The sequence below is a fragment of the Crotalus tigris genome, unplaced genomic scaffold (assembly GCF_016545835.1).
Source record: "Crotalus tigris isolate CLP2741 ecotype Arizona unplaced genomic scaffold, ASM1654583v1 scf7180000017568.12009008, whole genome shotgun sequence".
Taxonomy (NCBI): domain Eukaryota; kingdom Metazoa; phylum Chordata; class Lepidosauria; order Squamata; family Viperidae; genus Crotalus; species Crotalus tigris.
The window spans coordinates 10,258,025-10,270,588 of record NW_024096478.1 but is presented as its reverse complement, the minus strand read 5'-3'; the positions used below and the strand labels follow the sequence as shown (position 1 = coordinate 10,270,588).

Here is a 12,564-nt window from a genome sequence, read left to right as displayed (position 1 = left end):
ATTTCATGTCTCACCCGATTATTCTAAATATGAAAACAGCATTGATACAGAATTTGAGAGGGTTTTTTTTCAGATTTTTGCCTTGTTTATCCTTTAGTTGCATTAGGACTATGTTAATAAGCTATAAATACTACCTGGATTTTAAAATAATTAAACCTTGTTTGCATTTAATCAGTCTAAATATCAATTGATTGGAAATGGAAGTCCTATATCAGATAGATTGACAGAAGAACATAACCCAAATTTGATAAAAAGTGACAGCTCTATTTTTTTACAAAAGAGTTTTGCTGAAAGGAAGCACAATTGACAGCTTGAGCTTTGCCACATATCCATATGTGACTTGCAGAAAACCTACTGGTAGATTCCTTCTTCAAGGGTTACTCAGCAAAAGATAATTACAACAGATTGCCATCAATCGTGCTGAACCTCCTGAAACACCCCAGTCTATTTTGTCCTTCCTTCCTTCCTTCCTTCTTTCCTTCCTTCCTTCCTTTTTGCCTTCCTGTCTTCCTTCTCTTCTCCTTTTAGCTGAGCTAGGAAAAAATAGAAATGAATATACTTTGGATCTTCCAAAACCCAAGGAGTAGCAATGTTAGAAGATTTTAATAAGAACTTCCATTATTCAATCAATAAATCCAAATCTGTAAACCATATACACAGAATTTCAAATACTGTACAATCGATATAATAAGCCTGGCTGATGTTATTTATTCCTTAACTCCTTGATCAAACTCTTCGATTTTGGTACATGTTCAGAGTTCATTATATGGAGAGCATAATTAGAAAGAAAACCTCAGGGTCTTCTGCTTGGATGATGATGGCCAAGCTGCCACAACCTGAGGATGGTATAGATTTCAAGCAGGATACATCAATTCTGCATGGAAAATATTTTTAAAAAATATGTAATAGTAATAGTAGTAAAGTTGGAAGGGACCTTGGAGGTCATCTAGTCCAACCCCCTGCTCGGGCAGGAAACCCTACACCATTTCGGACAAATGGCTGTCCAGTCTCTTCTTAAAAACTTCCAGTGTTGGAGCATTTACTGCTTCTGGAGGCAAGCTGTTCCACTGATTAATTGTTCTCACTGTCAGGAAGTTTCTCCTTAGTTCTAGGTTGCTTCTCTCCTTGATTAGTTTCCACCCGTTGCTTCTTGTCCTGCCTTCAGGTGCTTTGGAAAATAGCTTAATTCCCTCTTCTTTATGGCAGCCCCTGAGATATTGGAATACTGCTATCATGTCCCTCCTTGTCCTTCTCTTCGTTAAACTAGACATACCCAATTCTAGCAACCGTTCCTTATATGTTTTAGCCTCCAGTCCCCTAATCATCTTTGTTGCTCTTCTCTGTACTCTTTCTAGAGTCTCAACATCTTTTTTACATCGTGGTGACCAAAACTGGATGCAGTATTCCAAGTGTGGCCTTACCAAGGCATTGAAGAGTGGTATTAATACTTCACGTGATCTTGATTCTATCCCTCTGTTAATGCAGCCTAGCACTGTGTTGGCCTTTTTGGCAGCTGCAGCACACTGCTGGCTCATATTTAAGTGATTGTCTACTAGGACTCCGAGGTCCCTCTCACAGTTACTACTATTGAGCATGGTGCCACCTATGCTGTACTTGTGCATTTGGTTTTTCTTGCCTAAATGTAGAACCTTGCTTTTTTCACCATTGAATTTCATTTTGTTAGTTAGTGCCCAGTGTTCAAGTCTGTCCAGATCCTTCTGTATCTGAAGCCTGTCTTCTGGAGTGTTGGCTATTCCTGCCAGCTTGGTGTCATCTGCAAATTTGATGAGTTCCCCATCTATCCCTTCATCCAAATCGTTGATGAAGATGGTGAAGAGTACTGGGCCCAGAACAGAGCCCTGGGGCACCCCACTACACACTTCCCTCCATATAGATGAAGTTCCATTGAGGACCACTCGCTGAGTACGGCCGGTCAGCCAGCTACGGATCCATCTGGTGGTGGTTCTGTCTACCCCACATTTTTCTATCTTGTCAAGTAGTAGGTTGTGATCTACTTTATCAAATGCCTTACTGAAGTCCAAGTATGTTGTTATCATTACAAAAGAAAGACATCCCATTACTTTCTAATTTATAGTCAATGTCTATATTCAATCTTCTAAGATTTATTCTATTTTATTTAGCCCTAAGGTCCGCCTTAATATTCTTCCTAAACCCTAACTTCTATTCTATCTATTCTTCCTAAGCCCTAACTTCTATTCTATCTCTTCTATCTATCCTATTCTGTCCTACACATCATCAACTACTCCTTTAGTGTCCTTATTGCTGGGAGGGTCTCTGTTGTCAGCTAGACTTGACCATCAGGGTTCTGGAACCTGTCTGATACTGCGGATCATTACCACCAGTGTCACATTCTGTAGTGCTGAGTCTTGCTTCATCTGGATCTATGGTGACACTTTTGGATTGGCTGCTCTGAGCCACTTGATACAACTGATCCCCTCTGGTTTACTCTGCTTTGATCCTTTCTTTGTACCTGATGTTAGGTCAGATTGTATTGACTATTAATATAGTGTATTATAGTATACTGCAATATAATAACCAATCCCAGTTCCCTTAAACTGCCTCTTACTGCTGATACACAGCTTCTTAAGGCCTTATAAGGGACATGTCCTCTTGACCCTGCTGCTTCTTCCTCTCTCACTTGTCTTTCTCTCACCGTTTTACCCACTATTGAGCTCTTTTTCTCTTCAACTAGGATTCTGCTGATAACTAGCTGTTGGTTTTATGACTGTCTATAGGCTTTGGCGTGCTGCAGTTGCAGCTACCACCATCCCAACCGTTCAGACCCCTCTCGAGACTCTCTGCTAAGCTCATTAATTTTTCTTACACTGGCTACTTGGCAGTTCAGATGTAAGGAGACTAACCATTTTCCTCTTCCTTCCTTTTTCTTTTGGCTTGATATCCCTCTGGAATCTTCTCAACAGCTGCCAAAACATTTTTCCCTCCCCTTCACTGCTACAGAGGACTTCTTCAGTAATCCTGCTCAGCATATGCTTACAAACACAAATTTACACGCTGCCAGAATCCAGTTTCTGTGTCCCAGAGCAACTCTAGACCGACCTTCCCTCCTTCCTTCCTTCTTTCTCTAAATTGCTTCTTTCCAACTTTTCCCTTCTTTTATGTCACTTCTTTAATTTTCCTTCTTCTGTCTTCTGAAATCCACCCTCGCTTTTCAAGTTCAGTTAATAAACCCCATATTTTAAAGGAACTACATTTCTTTCTTTTCTTTACTTTTCTTTTTTTTTTAACAGAAAAATTGTTCTCTTTTCTTTTGGATAGGACTTAAGATGGGCCTTAATACTTCACAGCAATCAAAGTGAGAGGAACTGGCATAGCATTTTTTTCTTTCATAGCTATCTTCTCATTCTAATCCTCTTCATTCCCATTTCCTCCCCCCCCCCTTTTTTTTTTTCTGGAGCAACCAGCTCAGGCTTATAGAAGACTGTTTTTGCCAAAGTCAGGTATTTCTAGGTCTAATAAGGAAATCCGAAATCATTCAGGAACAAACCCTATGTTTCCTAATAAAACTTGTTGGAATGATAAATGTGCAAACTTGTATTCACCAGCTGGACCACTTTATGGGTGGAAACTTAAGAGAAAAAACAAATAGTAAATTCCATTTTATTGTAACTATTCAGCTTGAAGTCAACTTTCCTAGATGCCTTAGGGACGTCACTGTGCTCTACCGAAGGCAAAAGAGTTCCCAAATACAATTTGGCAAGATATGAACAACATAATTTCCTGTTTGAAAATTATGGTTATATTATTACTATGGTTACAGTGATTATCTATTATAGATTTGATCCGAAGAGTGGCTTTGGATCAGGTGCCCACAGGATGCATAGAGATGCATGGCTCATACATAAATCTTCTGTGTCACATGATATCTCTTTTAAAATTCAGAATTGAAACTATTTTATAATATGGCCAGAATAGTTTGCCATTAAAATAAAAGTCCTTCTGTCATGTTTTAGCTAATGTACATCAGCCTATATTCAGCAACAAAAGGTTATTGCCCAATAATATAATAATATTCATAGTTTCTTTCATAGCTATCTTCTTATACACACATACATTATCAAAAAGTGCCTGACCGCTCAATTCACTACAGCACAACTAACACAAGATGCTTGGATAACACTACCATACATCTGAAACATCTTACAAATAACCAACAGACTATTACAACCACATCATTGCAAGCAAACCAACTAAAGGTGGCCCAAGAAGAAAAGGTCATTTACAACATACAGTGTAAGGAATGTAACAGCTACTATATTGCAGAGCACATCCATGAATGCAAACTAGCAGTCAGAAGACACAATGAAAACTCCTTGATCTCAAAACACATAGACAGACTCAATCATAGTTTCAACTGGGAAATGATAAACTTTCTTGATCACGTTAAATTTAAAAAATTAGAGAATTCCTGAAAGCTTGGCATTCAGACACATCAGACATCAATAGACAGTAGAGATAAACCACATTTACATACCAATCAAAAGAGACAATTTAAAAATATAAGAAAGAAACAAAAAGATAGAGCACATTCTCTCTAGCAACCAACAGCAAGCAGGGATTAACACCAGGCAAACAATCAAGCAGAAAGCAATACCCTAATCAAGGAAATACTAAGGAAAAAAAAAACACCAAAACTGTCAGTGCAATGTATTGTACAGGATCAGGGAGCAAAGCCCTCACTCACTAGCACTGATGATGTTACCTAATCAGGTTCAAAACATCTGCAAGCAAACAACCAAGCTCAGAGAACATGTAGGACTCCACAATTCACAGAGAATACTGAGCTAGGTATATTCTCTTTTGTTGACATATAATAATAACTGGTGGATTATGATGAAACAATATTTGATTTATCAAAAATGAAATGCAATCTATCCCATATTTGTTTACACCTCCCATCAGATTCAGCTATGCATATTCCAAAGTAGATTTGTTTAGAATTGCAGCCTATTCATGAAATCCTTTGGATGCATATTAAACATAAGCACTGCTGTGTCCAATGGAGCTTGGTTCTTAATAAACATGCTCTAGAATCCATCTATAGTTAATATATGCAAATATAGATTTTTTTATCTTAAGTATATGTCATTTATTTTTCAAATTTTAACTAAGTACAGGAGCAGTATTGCCTGCATTAGAAGGTAATAAGAGGCTAATAATCTCCAGTTTTAATAAATTTGCTAGCATATGGTATATTATATTGTTCCTACTCTTAACATTTTAAATGCTTACTATTTTGAACCGTGTTGTTGTTCCCCAGTAAAAACTTATTATATATTTTAGTAGACAGTTTTAGATTATTTACCTACTTTTCTCTGAATAAACTGTGTTCTTTTTTTTCTTCCACATCAAGTATATGTTCATTGGTAACCACTACAGTATATTATTCTAATATAAAATAATATAGAGCCAGTAATTCTAATAATTCATTTTAGATGGAACAGTTTTCTTCACCAGAAACTCTGAGTAGGGTGATATCTTGATCATCCATCTACCCTAAGAAAATTAAATTTAAAGACTTAAATAATATGCCCAGAGATAATTTATATATTTCAGGGTTCCACACACAAATTTCCTTTTGACTAAGGATGGGGTTGTTTTGTTGGGGGGACACTTCCCCTTGCATTTTTTTTGCACAGATTCCAGACATTTTTTGGAATGATCAGAAGAATCTGATCAGCCAGCAGGGTCTGATTCAATAGTAGGTAGGGTTTTTATAGCCCTAGTGGAACGAGTTGAAAACCTAATGGCAAACAATTGGTTCTTTTTTTAAAAAATCACTAATTAAATATGATGACAAATTTTTGGGGACTGTGAATTGCCTTATTCTTTGAAAGGTAATTGATGTTTGTGGAGTGAATGTTTCTGACAGAGTATGTAGATAATATTAGCAAAGACATTAATCCAGATAACCAAATCATTAATTCAGTGTGCTCTAAACTAAATTTCTTTAGATTTATTTTATTTTCCAAATAGGAACCTGAACAATACATGTCACTTTGTACAGTTAGGATAACTTTTGAAAAGAAGGCTTTTAGCCTGCAGTAGTTGCAATACATGAAACCTAGCTTCGTAGAGTGAAGAAGGATAATTAAAGCAAAGATAAATCCATAGCTGGACTTCAGACAGCATCAATCTTCATCTTAGTCAAGAGTGTAGCCACTGATCAGAAATTATTGAATCCTTCTGAGTTATTCTTCATGGGAATCTGAATGTAGCATTAATAAATAAACTAGGGGAGAATGTAGCATTAATAAATAAACTAAATAAATAAATAGCAGTGTTCCAATATTAGAGGGACTCCAGAAAGACAAGGGGGGGGCAAACTATTTTCCAAAGCACCAAAAGGCAAGACAAGAAATGAAGGAAATTAACTAAAAAGAAATTTAGTAGTTGTTGAACACCATTTTCAGAAGAAGTGCCCCATCACTGGAGGCTGGATAACCATTTGTCTGAAATGATACAGGATCTCCTGCTTGAGCAGGGGGTTAGACTAAAAGACCTCCAAGGTCCCTTTCATGTTCTATATTCTACGTTCTATATTCTAAATGTTAGTCTGTTCAGATCCCTTCATGTTTAGCATTAGAAAAAACAAGAGGCAGTTCTCCTTACAGCCCAATACTTATATCTGAGAAATGGAGGGATTGCTGTTCAGGTAAAAGTTTATATATCTCTAAAGCCCATCTACATTTGGGAAGTGATCAACTCCTGTTTCATTTAGCTGCTATAGCTTTTAACAAGCAAAATTATGAACATTTTGCTTGTTAAAATGAACATTTTTTTATGCCAGAAGAAACTCACCTAGCTGTGATAATTTTCTTCCCCAAAGTATTACTTGAGCACTGGCATTGAATTACATTTCTTTTCCAGCCTGGTATCTCTGATAAGGGGCCAAGTGGTGACTACAGATGGAACCCCACTTGTTGGAGTCAATGTGTCATTTGTCAAGTATCCAAAATATGGCTACACCATCACTCGCCAGGATGGCACGTAAGTTGATTCACTTCATTCACGAACTATTTTGTATAGTAATAACTGTGCAGATTAACAGATGGTGCTATCTAGTGAAACCATGTGGTATCATGCATAGAATTCCTACTAGGGCAAAGGGCTACCAAGAAAGCAGAAAGTAATTTTTCACATGGTGTTTTGAAGACTAGCTGAAAGTAAATTTGAAAGGATTGACTTCTGAAAATAATGTGATAGCAGTTGGACTTCTTCTCACAGAAGCTGTATTATACCTATAAAAACATTTGTGGACTACAGTAGTATCCAGCTGAGGCCCAGAAACATTTAATTTTGAGATTCAAGGCAGGCTAACAATCATTTTTTTGGGAGGGGGGGGTGAAGAGACTCATAAAACAGTGCAATTTCTTAATTTCCCAATTGTCCCATTCCTTTCTAAAAATCAGCTCTATTTAGAGTTTCTTGAGGCAAAACATATTAAAAGGGTGTAATTGAATAAACTTAGACAATTCCCTGCCGTGTCCTGTTTCTCTGTTCATCATTCAATTTGAAAAGCACATAGACTTAGCTCCAACAAAAATACTGTGTCATACTTTATCTAATTAATTGGATGTAGAAGTAAAATGATATATTTACATGAAATAATGCATTGCAGCTATTTGCTGCAGTACATGTGAATTGTAGTCTATAAAAGTCATTGGAGTACTGATCCATAACAGGGCCATTGTTGGGGGCTGGGCTCACTGCTTCAACGCTGAGCTTTCAAACATCTTAGCAATAATGGGGATTCAGGGCTTTTGTGTGATTCATTATAAATTTACTAATATTGTTTGCTCAAAGCTGTCATTCAATTTTGCCACATGGCATGGAGGCATTTGTGATGGTTTTAATGGCTGCTTATAGCAGTTCTATGTTGGAAACCACACATCATACAGTGCTTTATGATATATCATGACCACATTTGCATTAATAACAGATCTTGGTTCACAGCAGAGGTCTTAATCGCAAACTTCCCTGAGTCAAGAGAATGAGCATGTTAACTTTTTTATGTATGCTTGGAGGAAAAAGATATTGTGTTACAGATGATACCAGCTCTAAATCTCCTGCGATCAGGAAGACTAGAATTAAAGAGAGGGCCCTGAGCCATATCACTTAACAAATTAATTTAATATAGTTCAAGAAAGTACCCAAGAGAAACAAAAACCTTGTTGCACTTTTGGAAACTAATGAGCTATATGCATTTTTTTCTACTTCTCCCTAGAGAGCAAGACATGATTTGTGGTACTGCTTTGTTGTTTGTTTGTTTGTTTTAGGAACTGGACAGAATAAGCCATAATGTGGTTTCTTTTGATTTGGCTTTGCCTGCCTCTGAACTCTTAGAATGTTTGTAGTTTTGGAGCCCTTGCTTATATTATGGCATGTGTTGTAAAGTTAGATGGTGATGTTTGTTTGTTCAATAAACAGTGATTAAGCAAATCATAGTTAAGCATAATACGTTGACCTTGATGTTATCTTTTACTTTAGGTGCAGTAAGTACTGAAAAGGGTTAAGATCAAAAATGTCAGATATGGGGCAAGGCTTGCATTGTGACAGCTCTTTAGTCATTTTGCTCTTTTTGTTCCAGCCCCACCTAGTTGCTGTAAGGGCTCAGTTTTCTCACACATGTTTTCATTCCTAAAATCACAATATTGATGGCTTTGTTAGAAACAAATACCTACTATTTTAAATTTTTAGACAGAAACATTTATCCAGTTCTGGAACTAATTCAGCACAAAGAATAATGTGTCTATTTTGAAATTTTAAGATTTTTCTTCCCTTTGCCATAAACTTGTATGTAAAGATAGTTCTACTGCTACTGGGTTTAAATCACAACAGTTTTAGCTAATTTCATATCTGATATTGGTTTGTTAGTCCTATGCTTTGTAGCATTTGAAATCTATGTTTGACTAATAATTTGAACCATTACAAACTAGTTAATTTTCACAATTGTGAAAGGAATGTGGGGATTCATTTTTTAGAATACTAATCTATCCTGCTGTATATCAGGCTACATTGATTAGATAGATAGATAGATAGATAGATAGATAGATAGATAGATAGATAGATAGATAGATAGATAGATAGACAGACCCTTTTCCTACCTTTAACTTATAAGATTCTTGCACCCCATTTTAGAAAAAGCAGATCTGATTTCTTTAATAAGTATATTAATCACTTCTGAGTACATTTTTACCATTCTAACATACTATTTGTAGGGTGACTTAAAAGGACTTTTGGAAGCTAATCTGAATTGCAGTAGCACAATTGTTTTATAGGATGCACAATACAATCACACTCCAGAATACGTACGCAGATTGTAGTGATTACCAACTGTTTTTGAGTTTAGTAGAATTGCTATACAGTACTTAGGGAGGGGGAATTTGTGGGCTTTCAATTAACTCTAGCCAAAAGACACTCTGTGAGAAATATTGAAATTGGAGTCAGAAACATTTTGTGAGTCATAGATGGTCCATCTTTGATATAAACTTTTAAATAATTTGGCAACAGAATATCTGAATGGCTTCACATTTTGTTTTTGTTCTGTTGGATCTTTACATTTGAGATCCACTGATTTTATTTTTTTCTGCTTTGTTGTTATGATTTTGGGGACTTGGGTATAGCAAATTCTGTCCTACTAAAGTTTTGAATCAATGCAGTAGAATGTAATCTAAGAAATTGTATAATAAACTGTATTGGGTGTGGTCCTCTTTCTAGTTTTATTGATTAGTTTGGGTCTTTGTTCTAGAATTATTCATGATGTCAACTTTTTTTAGATTTGATTTGATTGCAAATGGAGGAGGATCTCTAACTCTTCATTTTGAACGAGCCCCATTCATGAGTCAAGAAAGGACAGTGTGGCTACCATGGAATAGCTTCTATGCAATGGATACCCTCACTATGAAAACTGAAGAGAACTCTATTCCCAGCTGTGACTTAAGTGGTTTTATCAGACCCGATCCTGTTATAATTTCATCACCACTTTCCACCTTTTTCAGTGATGCCCCTGGTCGAAATTCAATTGTTCCAGAGACCCAGGTATCAAACATAGATACTAAAAAAGAAAAAAAGTTACAATAAGTTCATTATCATTATTTTCTAATAACAGCCCTATAACAATTACCGTAAATGCCGGCGTACAAGGCAACCCGGCGTATAAGACGACCCCCGTCTTTATAGCCGGTCCGCATTCCTAGAATGTCGTCTTATACACCGGAAACTACCAGTATTTCCGGCGTATAAGACGACTCGGCATATAAGACGACCCCCGTCTTTGGCGCCGATTTCAGCGCTCGCGGAAGTCACCTTATACGCCGGCATTTACGGGTATATTGATTTAATTCACATTTTATAATACCAGTTATTTTGAATATTTATGTTATCCTTTTCTTCATAAATATAAAACAGATGCAGATATATGCATTCAGAGATAAAGGCAGAACATATTGGTATATGACTATGATGTGTTTGGCAATATTCATTAATATTTATCTTGGGTATATTCTTTGTCACAAACACCTACACAAATTCAGTTGCATTTGTCCATTCTTTGAACTTGGAAAATTCTGGGAGAAATGCTTGCTTAAACATTTTTCATGAATATTACATTTATGTGCTGAATTGGGAACCGAGCTTTTTAAAATCCAAGCCTTGCGCACATTAATAAAGCAACAAAAGTATTATCCACAAATTTCAGAGAGTCTCAAAGCATTTTAGTAGAATATATGTCTTTGACTTGTACCTATTGTTCATGACAAATCCTGAATCTGTAGCATCAAATTCCTAATTTAGCACTTGATTCTTCTAGATACAAATGTAGAAATTAATCATCAGAAATGTCCCTGTGTAAAAGAACAAACCTATTTAATGGTGATGGATGTATTGTGCTAAGCTTTTCTTGTTCATTTTGGGTACCAGATTCTTCTGAAAACCTTATCCAGTTTTCTCTCTAGATTATAAAATCCCATTGAACAGCTCAAGCTAGGCATAAGGCCAGCAGGCAAGTTGACTCTTGCCACAATCACATAGAAAAAGAGTTGATTCTAGAATTTAAAGAGCAGATACACAAGGTGCTGAACCCTCCTCCCCCAAATAGCTTTGCCTCCCTAGGCACCTTCTCCTCAGCCAAGATGCAGTACTAGAAGGAAACTTCTAGGAGAGCTATGGAGAAGAGCTATGGGAAGAGGTAAGGAGTAGCATGGGGAGAGTTCAGTTCCTCTCGCCTACATGTCTCTTTTAATCTAAACAAAAACCTTATACATATCTCATCTCCATTCTTACTCTGCATGAAGTTGTCACAGATTCAAGTTTGAGCAAGCATCCTCTTTGGCATGTTTGCAAAAACATAATACATGAAGCTAAGGCATACCCAGGTGATAAGGGGGCGTTCCATCTTCTTCATTGCTACTGTTATTCTGCTTTTCCCAACCACTCACCCCCTTAGGCATCCTGGCTACTTTAAGATGACTGTCAGTGGTAGTTGTAACTTCATAGCATTACAGCTTCATGGGGCCTTCTTGCATAAAACTAGCAATCACATCTGTGATTCTTATTGATGCTTTTGCCAATGGTGTGGATTTTAAAAGAAACAATAACAGTGCCCAAATATGACTAATCCAGAAGTCCTATCCTAAGTCTTACCATTGCAGGAAGGCAAGCTAAAATTTCCTAGCGTATTTACTTTAACCTACAAGTACAACCCATGAGCTGAACCAAATAAATCTCTTCCATACCACATTCATTTAATATGAACTCTCTTTCCTTATTTAGGTTCTTCATGAAGAAATTGAGATTCCAGGTGCCAACATAAAGCTCTGCTATCTGAGTTCCCGTACTGCTGGATACAGATCCTTGCTTAAAATCACCATGACACAATCTCTTGTGCCTCTGAACTTAATTAAAGTTCATCTCATGGTAGCAGTGGAAGGGCATCTTTTCCAAAAGTCATTCCAAGCATCTCCCAATTTGGCATATACTTTCATTTGGGATAAAACAGATGCCTATGGCCAGAAAGTTTACGGGCTCTCGGATGCTGTAGGTATGATCACTAGATTCAAATCATGTAACTTTTAAGTGGTGGCTTTCAACAACTGCTCTTAAGTTAAAGAAAAATCTGTGATCTGCACTGACAATAGAAAATACCTATAGACAGCTTCCATTATTCCATAGCAGTTTTTCCAACTATAATTTATTTTGTTTATTGATTAGACAGTATTTATAACTTTCCCAATTACAAAGTAAAATGGGCATTATACAAACAACATTTTTTAAAAAAACAATGTTACAGTAAAAATACTCTAATCAAAATACATGTGATAGATGCCCTCAGTCAAAATAACTAGTATTGAAGGCTTATTGAAATAATACCTGTATTACTTGTTTATAATATCTAATAGATATTGCATGTAACATTCTATCTGGGAGTTCCTAATATAACACTTATGGGCACCACTGTGCCTGCTATTATTTTGCTTTATAAACACTAATCCTCCTGTTATACCTGACTGTGTGTGTGTGTGTGTG

At 36.5% G+C, this 12,564-nt stretch overlaps 1 protein-coding gene across 6 annotated transcripts in view; it reads left to right on the top strand.

Annotated features, from left to right (window-relative positions):
* TENM2 (teneurin transmembrane protein 2) overlaps nt 1–12,564 on the top strand; it is an 869,909-nt gene that overhangs the window by 794,510 nt on the left and 62,835 nt on the right. For all 6 annotated transcript variants that reach the window (XM_039353403.1, XM_039353419.1, XM_039353411.1 and 3 more), the window contains 3 exons: nt 6,910–7,029; nt 9,819–10,080; nt 11,812–12,079. In XM_039353403.1, coding sequence (XP_039209337.1) covers nt 6,910–7,029; nt 9,819–10,080; nt 11,812–12,079 — 650 coding nt within the window. The remainder of the gene's footprint in view (nt 1–6,909; nt 7,030–9,818; nt 10,081–11,811; nt 12,080–12,564) is intronic.